Genomic DNA, 24,316 nt, shown 5'->3' with positions numbered 1-24,316 from the left:
TACTAAAACTGAATAATTGGAGATTGCAGAAAGAGTTTGTTCGAAAAATACAGAAAAGTACATACATGTGTCTGACTGCTCATTAGGAGATTCCACCCTAGCTCAGAAGTAATTATTTTTTCTTTTCATTGTTACCCAGCTCTGTAAGGCTTAGTTCACACTTTTTTTTTTTTTTGGCGCTGTTTTTGATGTGGAAACCTAGTCGGAAACTGCTCCAAAAAATGACGATATCGCTTCCTATTGATTTAAAAAAAAAAAAACACTTGCAGGAAAAGATCGATTACTTACCGGTAATCTGTCTTTCAAGAACCTATGACAGCACCCCTGGAGAGACGTCCCATCCGCTGGACAGGAAACCTGAGGATATAAAATGGACACACCTCTCCACACACCCAGTCTTTAAAGGAACAGTGTCATCACAAATTATTTTTTTATATGTTAAAGATGTTAGTGCTTTATTAAAAACGTTTATATTTATTTGTGTGTTTGTGTTTTACTTTTTCTTATTTTTACACTTTTTCATCCCTATGGGGGCTGCCATTTTTTGTTCCATTTCTGTGTGTGTCGATTAACGACACATACAGACATGGAATACGGCAGCCACAGTCCCATAGGGACTGCGAACGGCTCCCGTCCCATTCACTTGTGTGTACGGCGTCTGTGTGGGAACTGTGCATGCGCCGCTCCCACACAGTCCAATTTGAAATTGGCGCCGTCCGGCGCAATTTCCTGTGGACTGGAAGTCGCGGCCGGACAGTAATATTACTACTTCCGGTCGCGGCTTCCGGACTTGTGCACTTGGACCAGCGGCAGCAGACGGAGCGGACGGGCCGGAGGGAGCCGCGGCGGCAGGAGCAGGTAATAGATTTCAATGTATGTTCGTGTTTACTACTGTATGTTAACCTTCTACACTGTGTTAGCTCAAAAAATGGCGACACACAGTGTAGGAGGTTACACCGTTCAAACCCCTCGTTTATCCCGGCACTAGCCAGGATAAAGGAGGCGGGGGATGCTGAGAGCTCACTAGAGCGAGGGCTTTTTACCCAATTTTGCAATGCTGCAATTTTGGGAATAGCTCCATCTAGTGACCAGAAATGGGTAATACTATAAATTAGAATTAATTTATAATATTTCCTGACTCGTGAAAAAAATAAAAAAAATTTGAACAATGTTTAATCACCTACACACAATGTTTAATTTTTAAAAAAAAAACATGTTTTTCTGGCAACACATTCCCTTTAAGAAGAACTCAGGATGAGAAGTAGTTTAGTTTGTATGTGTGTTTTTTTTTGTGAAAGTTTCTCACACCTTAGGCCTCATGCACACGACCGTGCACGTAATTACGAGCACGGGCGGGCACTGCCGGCCGGCCACGGGCAGCCGGCCGCTTTTGAGAGCCGTGCTCCCATTATAAAGTATAGGAACATGTTCTATTTTTTTAACGGCACGGGCACCTTCCCGTGAGAAAACGGGAAGGTACCCGTGACTAACAGAAGTCTATGGGCCCGTTATTGCGGGTCGTAATTACGACCCGCAATAACGGGTGTTTTTACGGTCGTGTGCATGAGGCCTTCCTATGTACAATATTTACAGGGACGCTCAAATTAAGGGTAGCGATCCAGTTTATGAGGGTCATGTACTACAGACATGGGAGGGTAACAGCGGGGTGCTGTCATAGGTTCTTGAAAAACAGATTACCGGTAAGTAATCGATCTTTTACCTATTCACCTATGACAGCACCCCTGGAGATGTAAAATAGAAATTATTTCTAGGGTGGGACCACAGCTTGTAGCACCTTTCTACCGAAGGCCAAGTCAGAGGCTGTATGCAGCTGTAATCGGTAGTGTTTAAAGAAGGTGTCCGGAGAACTTCATGTGGCAGCCTTACATATTTGGTCTAGGGATGCATCTGCTCTTTCTGCCCATGAAGTGGATACGGCCCTAGTGGAGTGTGCCCCGAAGAATTCTGGGGGTTTGAGTTTTTGGTTTATGTAGGCTAGCCGTAGGGCCTGCTTGATCCACCTTGCTATGGTAGCTTTGCTGGCTGCTGAGCCCTTATTGTGACCCTGAAACTGGATAAACAAATTTTGTGATGATCTCAGATCTTGGGTAACCTTTAGGTACTGGACTAGACATCTTCTTATGTCTAGGCAGTTAAACTGTTATTCTCTCTGATTCTTTGGGGAGTCACAAAAGGAGGGAAGGACAATGTCTTGGTTTAGGTGAAAGGGTGAAACCACTTTAGGAAGGAATTCTGGCAGGGTTTTTAAGATGACTATTGTCTAGCAGTAGGGTATGTGGAGGAAAAGCAGATGGGGCCTGGATCTCGCTCACTCTACGGGCTGATGTAATGGCTAAGAGAAAGGTCATTTTGAGTGTTAGCATCTTCCAGGAAATAGAGTCCATGGGTTCAAAGGGTGGTTTTATCAAAGCCTGGAGAACGAGGTTTAAGTCCCAGGGGGGAACATGGGACCTTATCTGGGGTTTAAGTCTGCAGGCGGCCGCTAGGAATCTTTTGATCCAGGGGTGTTCTGCTAATTTAAAATTGAAAAAGGAACTTAAAGCTGAAATCTGAACCTTTAATGTAGTAGGCCTAAGGTTCTTTTTTTAGTCCTGCCTGGAGAAAATCCAATATATGGGGAATATCTGGATTGGTTAAAGGGTTAACCTCCCTGCCTGCGAAGTTTAAGAATGCGTTCCATGACCTCAGGTATATCTTTGAGGTAATCGGTTTCCTACTAGCTAGTAGGGTGGAGATGACGGATTCTGAAAATCCTCTCTGCATAAGGATTATCCTTTCAGTTTCCATGCTGTCAAGTGGAGCTTCTGAATATCTGGGTGTAATACTGGGGGGCAAGCGTAGCCTCTCTAGACTCCAACACTGGGAGAGTGCGTCTATTGCTGTTGGGTGATATGAGGGATTTAGGGAGAAGAACCTCTGGGTTTTTCTGTTTCTTTTGGATGCGAACAGATCTATGGATGGGGTTCCCCATCTGAGAATGATCTCCTGAAATACTGTGGTGTTCAGGCACCATTCTGATTGGTGAAGCCTTTCCCGGCTTAGGAAATCTGCCACCAGGTTGTCATTCCCTCTGAGATGAACATCTGATAGAGTCAACAGGTAGTGTTCTGCTAGAGAAAATATCTGTGTGGCTAGGCCCATCACTGAGGCCGATCTCGTACCCCCTTGTCGGTTTATATAGGATACTGTAGTTGTGTTGTCCGAATAGATCTTTAGGTGCTGACCTGAGATTGCCTGTATGGATCCCTTCAGGGCCTGAAGAACTGCTGCTAGTTCCCTGAAGTTGGAGGATCTGAGAGCGGTCTGCTGGTCCCACTGACCCTGAAGAAAAGATGAGTCGTGATGGGCTCCCCACCCCCAGGTACTCGCATCTGTGGACATATTGAGAGTAGGGGTTAACCTCCATGGAATACCCCTTGTGAGATTTGCCCTGTTTAACCACCATCTGAGGGACAGCCTTGCTGTGGAAGAGATGTGAAAAAGTTGGTCCAGGGAGAAACTGCTCCTGTCCCATTGGTCTAGGATGTCCCACTGCAGTGGTCTGGACCTGAAGTGAGCCCATAGTACGGCTGGGATACATGATGTCATGAGGCCTAAGACTGACATAGCTTCCCTGAAAGATGTCGTATGGTTCAGGTAGATCTCTGATATCCTGTTCATCAGGGGCCCGATTTTTTTCTTCTGGGAGGAAGGTCATCTGTTTGGAGGAATCCAGCAGGGTTCCTAAGAATATACATCTTTTCGATGGATTTAAATTTGATTTCTTTAAATTTATGTTCCATACTAATCTTGTCAGTATATCCCGGACTATCTGTATGTGTAGGGTCAGAGTTGGAACCATTTCTGCTACCACCAGGAAGTCGTCTAGATATGGAATCAGGCGAATGTAGTTCATCCTGATGTATGAGGTCATTTCCGCTGTCAGTTTGGAAAATACCCTTGGGGCTTGAGAGATGCCGAAGGGAAGGGCTCTGTATTGTAGGTGGCATACAGACCCGTTGAGTGTTACTGCTACCCTTAGATACTTTTGATGACGGTGACATATGGGTACGTGATAATAGGCATCCTCTAGGTCTATTGAGGCCATCACGCAGTCTTTGGAGAGGAGGTTTATAGTTGACGTGATACTCTCCATGCGGAATTTTTTGTAGGCCAGATAGCAGTTCAGTTTTTTTAGGTTTATAATGACCCTGTGTTTTCCTCCTGGTTTGTTCACTAGGAAGAGGGGGGAATAAAAGCCCTGACCTATCTCTGTGTCTGGAACCTGTATTAGGACCTCTTTTTTTTTATAAGTGACAGAACTTCTACTTCTAGGATCTTTTGTTGGACTGGGTTCCTTAGGACCCCTGTGGGAAGGAATCTGTTTGGGGGGAGGGTTGTGAACTCTAGTATGTATCCTGTTTTTATGATTCCCAGAATCCAAGGATTTGATGAAATCTTCCACCAATGTTTGAGGAACAGGGAAAGGTAACCCCCCACTGCCCCCTTGGCGTCATTGTTGGTCCCTATTTTTAGAGTCCTTCTTGGAAATCTCGAGGGTCTAAATTCCTGTGCTCTAGGGTTAGCGTACCCCCCTCTTTTGTTACTTGGCCCTCTGGGACGAAAGGACTCTCTTGTTGGCCTTGTTTGTGCCGGGAACCCCTTTTTACTGTCTGATGCCTTTTCTAGCATGTCATCAAGTGGGGGCCCGAAAAGGTAATCTCCTGAACAGGGGATAGCGCACAGCTTCCCTTTGGATCCGGTGTCCCCTTTCCAGGTCTTTAGCCAAATAGCTCGTCTAGCTGAATTCGCCAGGGCCGCTGATCTGGCGGAAAGGCGTACTGCGTCTACTGAGGCGTCTGCCAAGAAGTCTGCTGCTTTAGAAAGTGTTGGGAGGGAGGCTAAGATTTGATCCCGAGGGGGTCTTGTCTTTCAGATGTACCTCCAGTTGTGCGAGCCACGCTTTCAGGGATCTGGCCACGCAGGTGGCTGCGATTGGCTGGTTTGAAACCCCCCCCCCCCCCCCCCCCCCCCCCCCCCGTAGAGTCTTCCCAGATTCTCTTAAGGTAGAATTCGGCCTTTCTATCCATAGGGTCGGACAAGGAGCCTAGGTCTTCAAAAGGAAGGGAGTGTTTCCTTGAGATCTTGGCTATCTCCTATGGATGGGGAAGGTTCTATTCTTTTTAGGTCCTAGCCCTTGAAACATAATGTTCTGGATGGACCGTGGTTCTTTTGGGTCGTCTATATTCATAGTCGCCCTGACCGTTTTTAGGAGTAGGTCAACATCCTCCATTGGGAATAGATTTCTCTCTGCCTCCTCCTCACCTGAGGAATCGTAGGAGCTGTACTCTCCTTCTTCGCCTAGCTGGGGGCCCCCTTGAGCTGAGGAATCCGAATCCAACCTGCTAGAAGAGGCGACCGGAGGATCTCTTCTCTTTCTAAGGGACTTTAGTGAGCGCCTCACGTCAGCCTTTACAATATCTTTAATGCTTGTGGCTAAATTTGTGGACTCTTCTGATATAATATTATCTAGACATTTCTGACAGTCTTTTGTTATAGGAAGATGCGAGTTTCTTTTTGCATATCGCACATTCCTTGTTATGGGCCTGATCCTGCTTTTTCCTAGGACAATCCCTGGCCTAAACATATGTACAAGAGAAAGGGGAACAGCATTAAGTAAGGGAGAGGCCTTCTCTTACCCCACTCTGGCGTCCTCAAGTACCGGGCTGGAGGACTTGGCATCCGAGCGTTCAGTGCGTCCTGGAGCTTCTTCTGGCGACTCCATGACTGGAGAGCGAGTCCTGCTGTTACTGGCCTAAAATAGGCCAAGGATTGGCTGGGAGGCCCTCGCTCCGGACGCTGGAGCACCACCTCCCCACGTGGGCCACCGGAACACCGCCCCCTGGAGTGTTGGACGCGCCCGGAAGTGATGCGTCGCGTGACCGGACATGCCAGTGAGAGCGCCGGGAAACCGCCAACGCTGGGTCTGGTCCGGCCCTTCCCCAAGCCGAACGAGCCCCGGGGATCCGCTCCCCGCCAGAGGAAGGCCCACTCTGTGGACCTTTTAAACCACCACCTGTTTTGCAGCAGGAGGGGGGCGATGGACCGGGAGAGGCGGGAGTACCTATCCCAGACTAAGGTTGCTCCCAGGGGGGAGACTTATACCTTTCCAGAGCACCCCTAGTGGAATAAGGTAAACCTTGCTAGGGGGTCTGCAATTCCAGAGAAGTGCTTTTTTCCTCAGGAGAATCTTCCATCCGGAGGACAGGAAACCTGACTGGGTGTGTGGAGAGGTGTGTCCATTTTATATCCTCAGGTTACCTGTCCAGCGGATGGGACGTCTCTCCAGGGGTACTGTCATAGGTGAAGTTATTTTATTTATTTGACATTCCTGAAGGAATTTTGAGGCAGATTTTTCTGCCTGCAAAAAAATCTGTGTGAACATACCCTAGAGCATCTCTCACTTTGATGCTGGCAAGACTTGCTGTGGGCAGGATTACTATGTAAAGGCCAAAGTTCCTATGATTCATTCCTCTCCACTCTCACAAACACTGGCTATGTTCAGAGGAGATAAGAGTGGTGTGATTTTTAGTTCTTTGGGGAGAGGGTGATAACTGTTCAGAGTACAAATATAACCGAAGCAGGAGATAAACACCAGGAGCATGGTCACATGACTGCAAGCGAGACTGGCTTAGGCCTAGTTCACACCATGTTTTGACCCTACGTTTAGCTTGTATACCGGGAAAGCTCCCAATGTACATGCTAAACGTGTCCATAAACCTTAATGAGCCCAATAGAGACCAAGTGTCCTTTTGGTCACCCATAAATGTCTGATATGGGTTGCTTCTTGATAGCCAGAATAGTGCTGTTTGCTGTGCCGTTCTTTCCTTTAAAACCAATAGAAACCTAATATCCCATTGCCTTCTAATGGGTCTGTTTACACAATGGATCATTCATGACTGTTAGCAACAAAAGCTCTTGACAGTAGCGTGAAATCCTAATGCGTCGTCCCCCCCCCCTTAGGCCTTGTCCACATGTAGCTTAGTTGTGTATTTTCCGTCCGGAATTGCGGACGTAAAATACGCAGAATACAGTAGCAGCAAAGTGGGTGAGATTTTTTTTGTACTGTGGCACGTCCATTCCTGCTGCAGAAAGTGGACTGAATTGCTGTGTTTTTCAGAGATGTCACCGTCTCTCGGCATTGAAAGAAATGCAGCAAAATCTGCACCATTTTCTTCACTAAAAAAAACGCAGGAAATTGTGCAGTTGTTCCGCAGCAGAAATCCGGCTATATTCTGCAGAATTGCTGCAGAAATTTTCTGCAGCAATTCCGTTACGTATCGACAAGCCCTTAAATTTAACTTCTATCCACCGAAAATACAAGGATTCATCAAACTTGTTGTGAGGAGACGTTTATATATTTTTAGAAACTGCTCTGAAAGCTGCATATAGAACTTTTATGGTTTGCAAATAAGGGTATCATACCTACTATACTTTTTGTCCCAAAAGTATTTAACATTGCATATGGTTTCTGGCTAACACGGTACTACACAATTATTTTTATATATCTTTAGAAGAACTTTCCTCTCTTTTTACTTCTTTTGGGTGATTACATTTATTTTTCAAAACGTCCATACGAATTGTTAGTTTGGCTTCCTTTCTTGAAGTAACTTCATCTCCCGGACAGACTTTTTCTAAACTCTTGTCCTGAACTGGACTGCATATTCAAGATGATCACTTTTATAAAATGATCCATTTCTTTCTCTACAAGCTGTGCATCATTCTTCATGATTACACTTGGTTTTCATGCGGTATTTGGTTTAGGCCCCATGCACACGAACTTATTTTTGCGGGTGAATTGCAGCCCCGTTCCTTTCAATGGGCCCATGCACACGACCGCGGTTTCCAAGGTCCGTGCGTTGCCCGGGAGCCTGGACCGCAAAAAGATAGGACATGTCTTATTACGACCGCGTTTTGTGGTCCAGGCTCGTTGAAATGTATGCACACGGCGATGCGTACGGGCTGTGATTAGCGGGCGGCTGCACGTGACACTCCGCGGCCGTCCAAGCCGCAAATCAAGGCCCGTGCACACCACTACGGTCGTGTGCATGAGGCCTTTTTTTTTTTGTGCTAAACAGGAGTGGATACAAAAAGAAAGATGCATTAGGCCTCATGCACACGACCATAGTGGGGTGCACGGGCCGTGATTTGCGGCTCAGACTTCCGTGGAGTGTCACCCGCAAATCACGGGCTGTGCACACTGCCGTGTGAATTCATTTCAACGAGCCTGGACCGCAAAATGGAAACCACGGTCGAGTGCATGGGCCCATTGAAATGAATGGGGCCGCAGTTTACCCACAGATTTGCAGGTGAATTGCAGCTGCAAAAATACATTCGTGTGCATGGGGCCTTGGTCTTTTTCTTTATACATTTCCTTCCTTCTGCATCCACTTTTAGCTTTGGCTAAAAAAACTGCATCAAAACTGTGTGTATGATCTTGACCTTTATACAAAGCGAGATCTTGTTTGCCTTAACCCCCTCCTGGATTCACACAACCATGTTACGTCCGTAATGGACGGAATGTATTTCGTCTGCTAATCCCGGACCGAACACAGTGCAGGGAGCCGGGCTCCTAGCATCATAGTTATGTACGATGCTAGGAGTCCCTGCCTCTCCGTGGAACTACTGTCCCGTACTGAAAACATGATTACAGTACGGGACAGTTGTCCGGCAGCGAGGCAGGGACTCCTAGCGTCGTACATAACTATGATGCTAGGAGCCGGCTCCCTGCAGTGTGTTCAGTCCGGGATTAGCGGCCGAAATACGTTCCGTCCATTACGTATGTAATGTGCTCGTGTGAATCCAGCCTAATAGTCTAAAGAGGGAAGCAGGTAATTCCTGCATAACGGCAGATTTGTCAGAGAGATTTCTGTGACTCTTCCATTCATCCAAGTGGGGCTTGTAGAAATCTGTGCATGCTGCAAAAACAACCCAATTCAGATGAATGGAACATTTTCAGTTGCAGATATTTCTGCACTATATATAACCTAATAGAGCAATCAAAGGAGACGCACGAGTGAGCGTCTTACATTCTGAGGTACCTAGTTCATATGTGGTGTTTCAATTGCAGAATTCTGCACCAAAAGTCCATAACTAGGTACAGTACTAGTGAGTTTTTACAAAAGATTTTTTAAAATATTTAGCATGCTTTAGGGTTATATTCATATGCAGCAAGTTTTTTTTTTCAGATATTTCTGCGAGTGTCCCATTCATCTGAATTGGGCTTTCCGAATCCACATGCATAGTGCCCCAGATGTATGGAACAGCTTTCTAGCCGCAGAAATCCCTGCGCCAAATCTGCTGTATGTGGATTTCAGCCTTTGAAATACAAAGGACAAAATCTGCATCTAACATAGAAAAATTGTGCCAGGCTTGAACTTGGCCTAAAGGGGTTTTTCCCATTAGCGCACTTTTATGGCAAGTCCATCCTGAATGAGGTTGTTTCCTTATCTTCCAATCATCTCAGCCAGCAGAGGTCCCAATGGTCCGACACCCACCATTCATACCATATAAATATACCTGGTAGAAAAGTTCAATTATGCTTTGATTTTCTATATCAATCAAAAGGTACAGAATATAAAAGCCTAGCTGGCAGTGCATGCTGCCTCTTTCTGCCGTTGGCATGCAGCACTGTATCTTTGAAATGAAGCTGTAACAAGCCGTAGATTAAGAATCTATTAACACCATGGGGACCGTTCAGCTGAAGTATGTTTTCTTGCTATACGCTTGGCCCAGAGAAACATATGTGATCTGTTTGAATAGGGGCAACATTTTGTTCCTGCTCTGGTAGGTCAGACATGCATCTAAACTTGTATCTACTATAATTTATGCGGATATTTGCAGCAGTCACTGGCGAGCCCTGCTGATACTTTTTTCATTTATAATAGACATAACCATAGAAACCATTTTAACTTTATTATAAATATCTGCCAATGAACAGTTTTGTCCAATGTAGTGTGATTTAGTTTGGCAGAAAATTCTTGTCTCGGTGCTATGCTGGTAACAAGACATTGGTTGTGTACATCCTGATTTACTGAAAGCAATGGCTGTGCGAGGGTGGCTTTACCGTTAATACGAACTTCAAGAAATTTGGTGGCTGATTTAAGGCTTTTTGGTTAGTTTTTCCTCTTCATTTAATGCTGATATTCTTTAAGCAACTGGTTGGCTATTACTAGTCTCTGGATCTCACTTGTCCCTTCGTAGATTTCGGTGATTCGTGCATCTCTGTAATGGCGTTCAGCAGGCATCTCTGTCACATATCCCATGCCACCAAGAATCTGAATGGCCTGGAAAGATCAAACACAAAATCTGTAGTGAAGATTCCCCAAAAATTTAAAGGGGATGTCTGGTGAGAAAATTGATGGTCTATCCTCAGGATAAGACATTATCTGATTGTAGGGGCTAGACTTTTGGCACCCCCGCCGATCAGCTGTTTAAAGGGGCTGCACCCTTATTCCTAACACTGCTCCGTAACAGCATCACTCTCGTAGCAGTAACTACGGATGATGTGTGGAGTATTATAAGGAATGAAGGGGACTCCGCGCTGTGGTCCGTTCAAATAGCTGATCGGTGAGGGTGCGGATATTGATGACCTATACTAAGGATAGGCCATTCATTTGATCTCACCAGACATCTCCTTTAATGGTACACATGAAAACTCAAACCAGAAACGTATCTATATAATTTATAAGGCTCTGTTCACATGGCATATGCATGAGGCAGAAAAATACGAGGCTGATTTCAGAGAAATCACTGTTTTTGTAGCGGATTTTCAAAGTGTTTTGGATTGTTGACACTTATTTTAAAACATTTTTTCAAGTGTATTTTGAGGTATTTCAAAAAGTTTTTTGTAGTGTCAATAGTAAAACTGCTGGTAAATGCTTCAAAAAGTGACGCCGCTTTTTTTTTTTTTTACGGGGCGGTTTTGAATTTTGTGTAAAAATATGCCTCATATCAACTACACCGTGTATTTCCTATTGAAGTCCATGGGAAACAGTTTGCAGGCGTCCGTGTGAACATACCCTAACTACGTTGGTGTTTTAGATTATTATTATTTTTGATTCCCCCCATTCTATGTTGAAAGATGACTTATAATCAAATGGTTGTTTGGCTGCCAGATACCAGAATACCTTCCTTTCTCACTTCTACCCACCACATTGGCTACAGCATGACAGATATGTAGAAAGCTGTGACCAGCAGGCGGGTAACAGATGAAGAAAGTACATAGACTTCCAGTCTCCAATGCGTGCGCGCACACACAGTATTTTCATCATCACTAATGGAAATCTGATGGTCCCAGCATTCTATATTCTGTAGGTAGCGGAGAGTGGAGTAACCAGCCAATGATTATGCCCGATGTTGGCATCACCAGAAAACTTAAAAATCTTAACGAAAATGCAGTCTCTTATTCTATACAATTATCTTTTTTTACATCCTAAATTATTCTTCTGACATAGTATGCGCACGCACGCTGTGTGAACATACCCTTATTATATTTTCCATCCTCATAGCATGCTGAATATTATGGGCAGCAGAACAACACAAACTTTTAAACATACCTGGTGTGAGATCTTTGTTGCAGCCTCAGATGCTGCTAGTTTTGCCATTGCAGCTTCCTAAAACCAAAAATTTCTTTTAAGACAGGGCAGCAAGTTTCTAGCGTACTTAAAGATGCAGGAGGACATCTGACCTTGGTAAAAGGCTTATTGTTATCTTTCAGCATAGACGCTCTCCAGGTCAGGAGCCTTGCACTCTCCAGAGCTAGGGCCATGTCTGCCAACTTAAACTGAGAGGTGGAGAAAAACTGATGAAAAAGAAAAACAGACAACTAAAGAGAACTGAAATATGGCTACTTAATTTATGTACCTGGATCGCTTGTAATTTGGTAATTGGTGCTCCAAATGCAATCCGCTTCTCTGCATAGTCTACAGCACAGTCCAGAGCGGCCTGAGCAATACCAAGAGCCTGAGATGCAATGCCAATCCTCCCAGCATCTAAAGTTTGCTGGAGAACACAAGAAGTTTAAAGAGGCTCTGTCACCAGATTTTGCAACCCCTATCTGCTATTGCAGCAGATCGGCGCTGCAATGTAGATTACAGTAACGTTTTTATTTTTAAAAAACGAGCATTTTTGGCCAAGTTATGGCCATTTTTGTATTTATGCAAATGAGGCTTGCAAAAGTACAACTGGGCGTGTTGAAAAGTAAAAGTACAACTGGGCGTGTATTATGTGCGTACATCGGGGCGTGTTTACTACTTTTACTAGCTGGGCGTTCTGATGAGAAGTATCATCCACTTCTCTTCAGAACGCCCAGCTTCTGGCAGTGCAGATCTGTGACGTCACTCACAGGTCCTGCATCGTGTCGGCCACATCGGCACCAGAGGCTACAGTTGATTCTGCAGCAGCATCAGCGTTTGCAGGTAAGTAGCTACATCGATTTACCTGCAAACGCCGATGCTGCTGCAGAATCATCTGTAGCCTCTGGTGCCGATGTGTCCTCGCTCGTCTGACACGATGCAGGACCTGTGAGTGACGTCACAGCGTGATCTCTCGAGAACACGCTGTGTCTGCACTGCCAGAAGCTGGGCGTTCTGAAGAGAAGTGGATGATACTTCTCGTCAGAAAGCCCAGCTAGTAAAAGTAGTAAACACGCCCCGATGTACGCACATAATACACGCCCAGTTGTACTATTACTTTTAAACACGCCCAGTTGTACTTTTGCAAGCCTCATTTGCATAAATACAAAAATGGTCATAACTTGGCCAAAAATGCTCGTTTTTTAAAAATAAAAACGTTACTGTAATCTACATTGCAGCGCCGATCTGCTGCAATAGCAGATAGGGGTTGCAAAATCTGGTGACAGAGCCTCTTTAAAGACTATGGACTCCTTTGAACTTTTTTTTATTGCATTTTATCTATTTTAGGCCTAAAGATTTCTTGATATTTGTTTTTATTAAAAATATGTTGGTGCTTTTCTTATGCAGCTTGCATGTATTCCAATCCAAGGAAAGCTGTTCAGTGCTAATTTCATCGGATGGGCTCTGATGGTTCACACTCTAGCCTCTCCTAAATGCTCATCTAAGTCCACTTTCAGACAAGCATAATACAGGTGGTTTTTATTTTTTTGCATCCTTAGTCCGGACTTCTTGCAGTTCATCAGGAGATGGTACTCGTGGACCCTGGAAGGTCCAGGTAAAAGCGGCCTAATCCCAACTCCAGCCTTTCATGTCGTCTGAACACTCATTTAAAGGGAACCTGTCGCCAGCATTTCACCTATTAAACTATACTCACCCCTCGCCGCTGCTGTCAAAAGTTCATATCCCTTCTCCTAAACTCCTCCGAACGTAAATAACGGTCTGCAAACATTTGTGCCTTTGCCAGATTATGACTAAGTCTTGTTCGTTCCTCTTATGCCTGCTCACTGCCGAAAACTGTCCCGCCCCGAATGTCGAAAGCTCGTCAGAGAGAGCACGCTTGCGCCTGTCATGTATGGTCTGACGCCCTTCCCTGCTTCGTCCGGGCCTCAAATCTAGTTACTGCGCATGCGCCGCTATTGTGTCCCGTCGGTCGGACACACCAGAACAGCACATCGATACGCAAGCATGGGATTTCGTGTGTTCTGGGGGAAGGCAAGGAGCTGTCAATCAAAAGTAAGGAGGTGGGGTTAGACTCAGACTTGAGGAATGAAGATTTGACTCTTTTCAAATGAAGATCTGACTCTTTTCTGCTCATTAGCATACGATGTGGGAACACTAAAAAACTGAATACTAAAGCTACAGCGCCGACTAAGAAGACAATTATAGGTTATATAGAAATTATTTCTCACCCACTACCACCTGGTATTCCTGGTTTAATAGGTGAAATGCTGGTGACAGGTTCCCTTTAAGCCCAGAAAGCCTGTCTCACAGAACTGATATTGAGCAGCTTTCTATGTATTGGCATACATGCAAACTGCATTAGAAAAATGCTGAAATATTTTTGATAAAAACCAATTGCAAAAATGTTTTTTTAGCCTAAAATAGATAAAATGCAATACGAACAAATTTAGTTTAAAAGGTGGCCAAAGCCTTTATGCAATAATACATAGAAGCTGTTACAAATGAAAACAAAAGACTGCTTACCATAGCAATTTTGAATCCCATTCCAGGCTGCCCTAGAAGATTCTCACGTGGTATGCGGCAGTCTTCAAAAATCAAATTAGCAGTGGAAGAAGCGCGAATTCCCAACTTATCCTCTTTCTTTCCAAGAGAGAGGCCAGGAGTTGGCATCTCCACCAAAAAAGTGCTAATACCCTGTAAAAAAAAACAAAACACTAAGACCACAAGTAAAAAGATAGACATAGTGCAAACAATTCATCAAGTCTCACTGCATACAATATCTTGTCAGTTATTCAGTGACCACAAGGCAAAAGGTGCATGTGTCTGTTACCTAGGGAAGGGAGTAAGCAGAAGGGGGGGGGGCTAAAATAAAAAAAATGCCTTTTTTTGCACTTCATTGTCATGCCAATGCCATGTCCTGTAACAGACTAGGTAACGTAAAAGCTGATCTGTTGGGGGGAAAAAATATTTTTTTTTCCAGGTTGTCCTGGCTAAAACATTATTTCTATACATATGGGAAGCACGTCACGAGTCTTATTCATGAAAGCTAATGAGCTGCTACAACTCCCATCGGTAGTATCACTTGCTTCTCTGCATTCCTTTTTCCACATCCTATTCCATCAGATGACAATCTATAAACTACACTTGCAGTTTCAAAAAAATACATTGTAGCAATCTTTATGATCTCAAACCATGTCTGGATATTGTGACTGTAGTAGAAATCATAGGATGACATTATATCCCCATACACATGATTGCAGTCAGAAGGTTTAAGGTCTCAAAACTACTGTCAATTGCCCTTTAAACTACAGCTGTAAGCAATATTATCTTCTGTACATTTTGTCACAAAGTTCAATCCAACACCACGTAATGAATAAAGCAAAGCATCATTTTTCTTTAGAATGAGGTGTAATGAGGGAAAAGCTTTATCATGTTACCTTGTGTTTCATGGACTTGTCCGTGGTAGCAAAGACTACAACTGCAGAGGCATCCCATGCATTTGTAATCCAGGATTTTGTTCCATTGAGAACCCACGCTTCCCCATCCAGCCTGGCAACTGTACTTGCTGCCCCTGCATCACTGCCATTACCTGAAAATGACAAAAGATTTGTATTTTAGCGTCCGAGCACACTGATGATTGCCAGTGCAGCAGTCAGTGATGTGCGTGCGCGCAATTATATATTCAGTTTACTACAGATTAGATATTTACCTGCTGAGCCATAAACCTGAAAACTAGCATAAGAATGAGACCGTGCTGCTACCACGGTTCTGTGTGTGGGTAGAAATTTACCATCTTGCTCAAAATATGAATGTGGTGTATTTAGTATTTACCAAATAGGTAACTATAGTATTTAAAGGGGTATTCTAGCCTACAACATTTTTCATCAATCCACTAGATAGATGATAAATCGGTTGGAATCTGACCCCATTGGTCACCAGAATGCAAGATTTGGGGAGAGGGGGGGGGGGGGGTGTCTGCATGTCGACTGATGGAAAGTTAGGGTATGTTCACACGCTGAGAGGCAGTTACGTGTGAAAAGACAGACTGTTAACAGCTGCCTCGTTTCACACGTAAAAGCTCCTCCTCTGAATTTACGAGGCGTCTGAGACGCTCGTAAACCTTGAGCCGTGCTTCATTGATTTCAATGAAGAACGGGTCAAATTACGTGGCAAAGAAGTGCCCTGCACTTCTTTGCCGAGGCAGTAAATTTACGCGTCGTCGTTTGACAGCTGTCAAACGACGACGCGTAAATTACAGGTCGTCTGCACAGTACGTCGGCAAACCCATTCAAATGAATAGGCAGATGTTTGCCGACGTATTGCAGCCCTATTTTCAGACGTAAAACGATGCATAATACGCCTCGTATACGTCTGAAATTTGGCCGTGTGAACATACCCTTAAAGTAGAATGTTACTTTAAAAAGAAAAGTTTAATGAATATAGTCACATCAGGTTAACTGAACTACCTCTACGGGTGCTCTAATATGCCTCCGTACAAAACAGCTGTAATACGACATTGTATATGCGGAGTGCTTTTTCTCTATGACTTTCCCACTTCATCGGTTAGAATAATGTCTCATTTTTAGTAGAAAAATCAGAAAACAGAGGCATTGGACACTAGTATGAATGATCCCTTATTAGATATGCAACTCACAAACCTGGTTCACTGAGTGCAAAGCAGCCGACCTTGTCCCCGCTACAAAATGGAGTAATCCACTGCTTTTTCTGCTTCTCTAAGGCGTGTTTGAGGATCGGCCCTAAATAAAGAGACTGCAAAAAAATTATAATAAGACAACATTTCGAACTGGTAGTCTTAGGCCAGGTTCCTACGGGGTGGATACGCTGCGTAAAAACTATGTAGCGTATCCGACCTAGAACCTGCAGCACCATCAGTCTGATGGTAGGGAAAAAAAAACAAAAACATACCCCCCCCCCTCCCTCCCTCCCTCCCTCTTCTCTGTGTGTAGTCCGGCCTCCTAAGATGATGTTGCAGGCCACGTGACGCTGCAGCGGTTAGGGTATGTTCACACGAGGTCATTACGTCCGTAATTGACGGACGTATTTCGGCCGCAAGTCCCAGACCGAACACAGTACAGGGAGCTGGGCTCCTAGCATCATACTTATGTATGATGCTAGGAGTCCCTGCCTCGCTGCCGGACAACTGTCCCGTACTGAAAACATGATTACAGTACGAGACCGTTGTCCTGCAGCGTAAATAAGCGCTAGATAAACCATGTGGTCTTTTTCTGCCGTCAATCTTCAGTTTTTCTGGGGTGTATGCAAATTCAATATGGTGACCGATGGAACATGCTGCGTATTTAAAAGGTATGACTGCATATTGGGGGGGGGGCCTATCAAGATCGGAGGCAGGGCTTAATAGGGGCAGGTAAAAAGCACAACATACTGCAGAATATAAGTATTCCTGTATATTCTGCAAGTGATCCAACGATCATTTGTTCAAGTCCCCTAGGGGGACCAATTAAAAAAAGTAAAAAAACTGTTATACAAAAAAATATTAAAAGTAAAAAAAAACAAAAAAACGTTTTACTTTTCACCTAAAGTAATGCGAAAAAATAATAAGAAACATAATTGGTATCACCGTGTCCATAGAAGTACGAACTATGACATAACATTATTTAACCCGTGAACAGTAAACACTAGAAAAAAAAATGGAATATAAAGTGATAAAAAGGTTACACGTACCCAAAAACGATACCAATAAAAATGACAGCTTATCCCGCAAAAAACATTTAAAAAAAACAACAATTTATTTCTTTGTAAAAGTAGTAAAACATTACAAAAACAACTTCATACATTTGGTAAATCCGTAATCATACCGACCCGCACTATAAAATTAACATGTCGTTTTCACTGCATGCTGAACGCTGGAAAAACGAACCCCAAAAAACAATGGAGGAATTAGTGTTTTTCTTTTCCTTCCCCATCCCACCCCACAAATATTTATTTCAGTTTTCCAGTACATTATATAGTACAATAAATAGTGTAATGAAAAGCTACAACTCGTCCTACAAAAAAAACAAGCCCGCATATGGCTAGAACGACAGAAAAATAAAAAAGTTAGGGAGGAAAGAAATTAAATAAAACTGCAAAATGAATGCGGCAAGGGGTTAATACTGGTGCACCGTTCAGGTTGGACAAATGAGTCATTGTCGGCGTTTCTCTGAAGAATGCCCGCTTTCCGCTACACGTTCGTATGTGATGGGAAAAGGGCCACGAGAGCTACATAAAGATGGCGGATGCTTAAAGAGGCTCTGTCACCAGATTTTGCAACCCCTATCTGCTATTGCAGCAGATCGGCGCTGCAATGTAGATTACAGTAAAGTTTTTATTTTTAAAAAACGAGCATTTTTGGCCAAGTTATGACCATTTTTGTAGTTATGCAAATGAGGCTTGCAAAAGTCCAAGTGGGTGTGTTGAAAAGTAAAAGTCCAAGTGGGCGTGTATTATGTGCGTACATCGGGGCGTTTTTAATACTTTTACTAGCTGGGCGCTCTGAAGAGAAGTATCATCCACTTCTCTTCAGAACGCTCAGCTTCTGGCAGTGCAGACACAGCCGTGTTCTCGAGAGATCACGCTGTGTCGTCACTCACAGGTCCTGCATCGTGTCACACGAGCGAGGACACATCGGCACCAGAGGCTACAGATGATTCTGCAGCAGCATCAGCGTTTGCAGGTAAGTAGCTACATAGACTTACCTGCAAACGCCGATGCTGCTGCAGAATCAACTGAAGCCTCTGGTGCCGATGTGTCCTCGCTTGTCTGACACGATGCAGGACCTGTGAGTGACGACACAGCGTGATCTCTCGAGAACACGGCTGTGTCTGCACTGCCAGAAGCTGGGCGTTGTGAAGAGAAGTGGATGATACTTCTCATCAGAACGCCCAGCTAGTAAAAGTATTAAAAACGCCCCGATGTACGCACATAATACACGCCCACTTGGACTTTTACTTTTCAACACACCCACTTGGACTTTTGCAAGCCTCATTTGCATAACTACAAAAATGGTCATAACTTGGCCAAAAATGCTCGTTTTTTAAAAATAAAAACGTTACTGGGTTGTGTTTTTTTTTATGGGTGCTGTGGCATCCCATTCACTGGCACAAAACCCATTGTGTGTCTAAGTAATAGAAAAATGTTTACATTCTCACATTGTTGACACTCATGACAACTCCAGTGGACGCACAGCCCCGGCTGATTTCTTCCATTGCAATAGAATAAGCCAAGTAGTCCAGCCCAGCGCCACCTAGCTCTTCTGGGACCGCCACTGACAGTAATCCCATCTGTCCCATCTTCTGAACCTAGAGAGAGGCATTAAATACACCAAAGAGTAAGTCATTGGTTATAGCTGCATCTGGGAATATTAGATGACAAATAATATGGCTGCCATGTCATTTTCACAGTAATATTGACAATTATCTAGATATGCAAAGATACAGGAAGGGGCTATGTACCACTGCAGTACAGTAGAATGAAAATATGACCTTCTGGAGTCTGGAAAAGCTGGGTGATACTCTCCATTAACATGAAGTTACAAGTGGTTAAAGTATCTGATATACGTTCGAAATTAAAGGTATTCACTGTCTGTTTAAAATGTATTTATTTATTGATCGCATTCAATTAAAAGCCGGGCACTAATGCCAAATAAACATCTGTAGTGTCCAGAGCATGTAGGCTCAATATTACGATAAACAGCTGACACCACGTAGCGGAAATAACAAATATTGTAATGGTCTGGTAGCCACTAAAAACAGAGGGTTATAGGGGACAAATACATAGGGGTGTGATAATAATCACAACCGACCCAGGACGTTAATAGGATGTAATACAACACACAGGCGTGGGAAGTACCCTATAGTGCCTTTAGGGGCCAGCCTATCAGCCGATAAAGAGAGAGCTTAGTGTGGTGTAGATTAAAAAAAGTTTTACTGAGCAAAAGTAGTAAAACAAAAAATAACTATAAGGCCATGTTCACACGTGGCAGAATTTTTCAGCTGCAAATGTTGGTGCAGATTTGGGGCAATTCCGCAACGAATCTGCACCAACATTTGCTTATTTGACAGGTAATTCAGACGTTGCAGATATCACAGAGAACTTGCCACAGATTTCAGTTCTTGCAATGCAAAGGCTGAAATCTGCAGTGAAATTCCGCTTCTCCGCAACATCATGAGCATGCTGCGGAGGAAAAATTCCAGTAATTCCAGTTATTTTTTTAAAATGGCTGCTGCTGCAGAATTCCACTGCGGACTGTCCGCAGTGGAATTCAACAGCAATTCCGCCACGTCTGAATGTGCCCTAAATTTGGTATTGCTAGAATTGTTACGACTGATTTCAGTGGTCTGTCACTTATGTCTAATAGTTTCGTGATTTTAGAGAACTTACATTTAGAACGTTGCAGTGTTCGCATGGCACTGGGAGGAAGGAGTCCAAGGAGAGGGTAGCATATAGTCACTTTAAAGGGGTTTCCAATCTGTATAATGCCTACTTATTAAAAAGGTCACTTGACAATACGCAAATCACAAAAGTGTCCCCCTACTGGAACCGACAGAGATCACCGGTTATGTGTGGGGAGACCTGGCAGTACGTGTTTAAAGGGGTTGTCCAGGATTAGAAAACTACAGCTGCTTTCTTCCAAAAATAGCACCACACTTGTCCATAGGTTGTGTCTGGTATCGCAGCTAAGCCCCATTGAAGTGAATAGCGTTCAGTTGCATCTTGTAGACATACGTGGCTCTGATTTTCTTAAGGTTTCCCTGAAGCGCCATCACAAGAAGATTTAAAGGGGTTTTCCACCTTCTGACAACCGATAACTTATACATCATCGCTGCAGGTCCGACACCCGGACCCCACACCGATCAGCCGCTCCAGTGGCCTGTGGGCATCGTATATAATGGCACATAAATCTATGTATGGCGCCAAAAGGAGTTGGCTCCGTACATAGCATACCGTGCTACAAGTCTGACATATTCACTTGACTATGAGAAGAGCTGCAGTACCGCAGCTCGGCCGCTATTCCGTGGTTGGAGCCAACTGCATGTACGTCCGGTGCACGGAGGCACCGGAACAGCTGGTCTGTGCGGGGTCCGGGTATTGGACCACCACAGATCATGCACCGATGACCTATCCAGTGGATAGGTCATCAGAAGGTAGAAAACCCCCTTTAAGCATTGCATATTTTTCTCAATGGACTGTCTTTATAATGTAGGACAGGTTCCCCCCGCCAAGAAAGTAGGATCTGGTACAGAGGACCCCCCTTTATTAACTCAGAATTACCTAATAAAAGTAAATGAAAATGGGTTTTCTAAACTGCACAACCCCTTTTAGGCCAGTTTCAGAAACCAATTTATTTTTTTGGGTGATTTTGAAGTCTATTATAGCCAGACGTCAGCATCCATAGCGAAGGCTGCAATATCCGGATCTCGTGTGATTCTACTAAACTTGGAGAATCATAGGGTTCAGTGGAACCATAGGGAGTCCAGGTTATATAAATTCTAAAACGTGGCCACATTGCGAGAGTCTGAAAATGGCTTTTGGTCTGGGTTGTCCTGCAATCTGGTTTTGTTGAGGACACTGATGCCAGAACTGATCTCATGCTTTCCTATGGGAGCAGTTTTGGCATCCGACGCATCAGTTGCGATGCCAGACATCTCCCTGCGCCGTTTTTTTGTCTGGCTATGGACACCGGACCAGTGCACAACTTTGTCATCAGCTGTGTCCAAACCTTAAAGGAGTTTTCCGACTTATTAAAAAAAGTGGTCAAGAAAAAAAAAAAAAAGAGCATTACTCACCTCATGGATCCCCTAGCGTTTCAGCGCCACTGCTCCGGTCCTCCCCGCCTTTTTATTGCCATAGCTACAGCAATGACTTACTTGTATACCCACATGATTGCTGCAGCCAATCACTGGTCTCAGTGGGTATACAGCACAGGAACGCTGAGGCCAGGGATGGTCTCCAGCATTCACGTGGGTATATGGCACGTTACCGCTGCAGCCAGGTCAATAAACAGCGGCAGGGAGGAACGGAGCGGCGGCATTAGAACGCTGGGGGATCTGAGGTGAATATGCCTTTTTTTTTTTTTTTAAATGCACCCCTTCTTAAAAATACATTTCTATAATCGCGTGGTCTTTCAGATGCGGTTTATAGAACTGTACCGCCATTACAGCATTGGGCAAAGACTAAATCAGGGACTTGTGACAGCAGTGCAAGGATACTTGTATTTCTATAGCAGCTTAGATGCAGGAGAACGGTCAGTGGGTGAAAGAGCAGGAGTGGGCAGCCCTGACATTGCTGGCACACCTGTTCCCGCGGGTACCGGTGCTCTCGGTCCAACTGTGCAGCGATGGGCTGCAGTTCTCGCTCAGCGAATTCCCTGCATGTATCCCGCAGCATGCGATGGGTGTCCGGCAGCTCAACACTCTGGTACACCGTGTGCAAGTACCGGGGAGCTGTGGAGACAACACACAGAGGTCAGCTGCAGGCCAGAGGTCACCACATGGTCACCGGCCGCACTCTCCGCTCACCTGTGCACGGCCGCCATGCCCGGCATAACATTGTAATACCCCGAAACATGACTGTCCTGCCGTCTCCTCACCACCCTGGAGTACAGCCGCTACCACGCTCCTCCCCTCCCACCACTGACGTGCTCAACAAGCGTCTCCCCCGACGTAGCGTAAAGGAATCACGTAACAGATGTAAACACATGGTCATGTGACTCGACTTCTAGGCGAACGATTGGCCAGGGCTATTCTCCCTCCCATTACAGCCAGGGCGATAATAAACATACAAGGCGCTTTTTTTTTTTTCTTCTCAAAAGTACTTTATTTCTTACAGAAAAATACAAGCTCTTCCCCAAATAGTAATAACAGTACAGAGTGGAGGTGTTACCATATAGTCACAACTCTCCGTTATGGTTACAAATAGACTTCGTCCAGCTTACCTTAAAGGCACAGTGACCTCGAAAATGATTTGCTTCCACTGGTTCAATACACATGGCTGCGTTCACATTCACAAGTGAAATAAGCAACCTGGTCTGTTTTGTGTTTCAATGTTGCTAGTGAGTAAAGTCCATACAGTACCTTTGTAGGAAATATAGAGGTTTGCTACATGCCCTATAATCACACAGACAGGGGATGTACTTCAGCTCCAAGCCTCTGAAAGTGCTGAGCCCCCATCAGTTGTGTTCAGTAGAGAGGAAAGGTGAAAACTGACACAATGTCAGCCTAGTGATAAAACACTCCACCCCTCCCACAATAAAGCTAGGACATGGAACCAACTACTGCTTAGTAAGGGTATGTTCACACACACTAATTACGGACGTAATTCGGGCGTTTTTGCCCCGAATTACGTCCGAAAATAGCGCCTCAATAGCGTTGACAAACATCTGCCCATTGAAAGCAATGGGCAGACGTTTGTCTGTTCACACGAGGCGTATATTTACGCACCGCTGTCAAATGACGGCGCGTAAATAGATGCCCGCGTCAAAGAAGTGACCCGTCACTTCTTTGGCCGTAATTGGAGCCGTTATTCATTGACTCCAATGAATAGCAGCGCCAATTACGTCCGTAATGGACGCGGCGTTCAAGCGCCTGCACATGCCGTTACGGCTGAAATTACGGGGATGTTTTCAGGCGGAAACATCCCCGTAATTTCAGCCGTTACGGACGTTGTCGTGTGAACATACCCTAAGGCCTGATGAATACGGCCATGCCCAGCCACCCACATTTTCAGCCCACGCTCCCATATAAAGTATGGGAGCACGGTCTGTAATGAGGAAAAGATAGGACATGTATCTTTTGCGGAGGCTTTCTACAGCCAGGACACCTTCCCACAAATATACAGGAAGTTGTCCGTGGTCAATAGAAATGAATGGGTCCGTAAGTGCGGACAAAATCTACGGTCGTGTGCATGGGGCCTGAGAGGATTATTACACCTCAGCAAAGACTGGACGCAAGGAACAGTTAGGGCTTATTCAGACGAACGTGATATACGTCCGTGCAACGCGCGTGATTTTCACGCGCCTCGTACGGACCTATATTAGTCTATGGGGCCGTTCAGACAGTGTGATTTTTGTGCAGCGCGAGTCCGTTGCGTAAAACTCACGACATGTCCGTTCTTTGTGGGTATTTCGTGCATCACGCACCCATTGAAGTCAATGGGTGCGTGAAAACCACACATGCCACACGGAAGCACTTCTGTGGGACGCGCGTGATTCACGCAACAGCTGTGAAAAGTATGAATGAAAACAGAAAAGCACCACATGCTTTTCTGTTTACAAACATAGAGTGTCATAATGATGGCGGCTGCGCGAAAATCACACAGCTGCGCATCATATGGTGAGGACACACGGAGCTGTTAAGTGCCTTTTGCGCGCGCAAAACGCACGCGCTCATGTGAATCCGGCCTTAGGGTATGTGCACACACCCAAAAAAAAAAAAACACATCTCAAAATACAGAGCTGTTTTCAAGGGAAAACAAGCACCTGACTTTGACGTTTTTTAATCAGTCGCTTTTTTTCACTGCGTTTTTAATGGACGTTTTTGGAGCTGTTTTTCTATAGTCTGAAAAACGGCTCCAAATACGGCTGAAGGGACATGCACTTCTTTTTCGTGGCTGTTTTGAAAAATAGCCACGTAAAAAACACC

The 24,316-nt window shown here is 44.6% G+C and overlaps 1 protein-coding gene across 3 annotated transcripts; it reads right to left on the bottom strand.

Annotated features, from left to right (window-relative positions):
* Positions 1 to 9,954: 9,954 nt before the first annotated feature.
* Positions 9,955 to 22,336, bottom strand: ACADS (acyl-CoA dehydrogenase short chain). 3 transcript variants are annotated; one of them, XM_075831407.1, is made up of 10 exons: positions 22,196 to 22,335; positions 21,972 to 22,120; positions 18,827 to 18,976; positions 16,316 to 16,427; positions 15,095 to 15,246; positions 14,181 to 14,351; positions 11,926 to 12,063; positions 11,750 to 11,845; positions 11,619 to 11,675; positions 9,955 to 10,346 (listed from the first exon to the last, which is right to left on the bottom strand). In XM_075831407.1, exons 1-10 carry the CDS (start codon positions 22,242 to 22,244, stop codon positions 10,194 to 10,196), a joined length of 1,227 nt encoding a protein of 408 aa, XP_075687522.1. In that variant the 5' UTR covers positions 22,245 to 22,335; the 3' UTR covers positions 9,955 to 10,193. The 3 variants fall into 3 exon arrangements, with proteins under 3 accessions (XP_075687522.1, XP_075687530.1, XP_075687534.1); XM_075831415.1 differs by lacking the exon at positions 11,926 to 12,063 and having other exon boundaries at positions 11,750 to 11,863; positions 22,196 to 22,336; XM_075831419.1 differs by lacking the exons at positions 21,972 to 22,120; positions 22,196 to 22,335 and adding an exon at positions 20,058 to 20,460.
* Between the last annotated feature and the right edge of the window lie 1,980 nt (positions 22,337 to 24,316).

Source organism: Rhinoderma darwinii, chromosome 1, assembly GCF_050947455.1.
Source record: "Rhinoderma darwinii isolate aRhiDar2 chromosome 1, aRhiDar2.hap1, whole genome shotgun sequence".
NCBI lineage: Eukaryota > Metazoa > Chordata > Amphibia > Anura > Rhinodermatidae > Rhinoderma > Rhinoderma darwinii.
The sequence above is the reverse complement of the archived record's forward strand: the minus strand, read 5'-3'. Positions and strand labels throughout refer to the sequence as shown.

Coding starts and splice junctions, on each gene's coding strand:
- ACADS (XM_075831407.1), bottom strand. CDS start 22,244: ATGTTTCGGGGTATTACAATGTTATGCCGGGCATGGCGGCCGTGCACA. Junction 16,428..18,826: donor TTGTCATGAGTGTCAACAAT/GTGAGAATGTAA, acceptor ATTTTTTTGCAG/TCTCTTTATTTAGGGCCGAT. Junction 11,846..11,925: donor CCAAATTACAAGCGATCCAG/GTACATAAATTA, acceptor TCCACCTCTCAG/TTTAAGTTGGCAGACATGGC.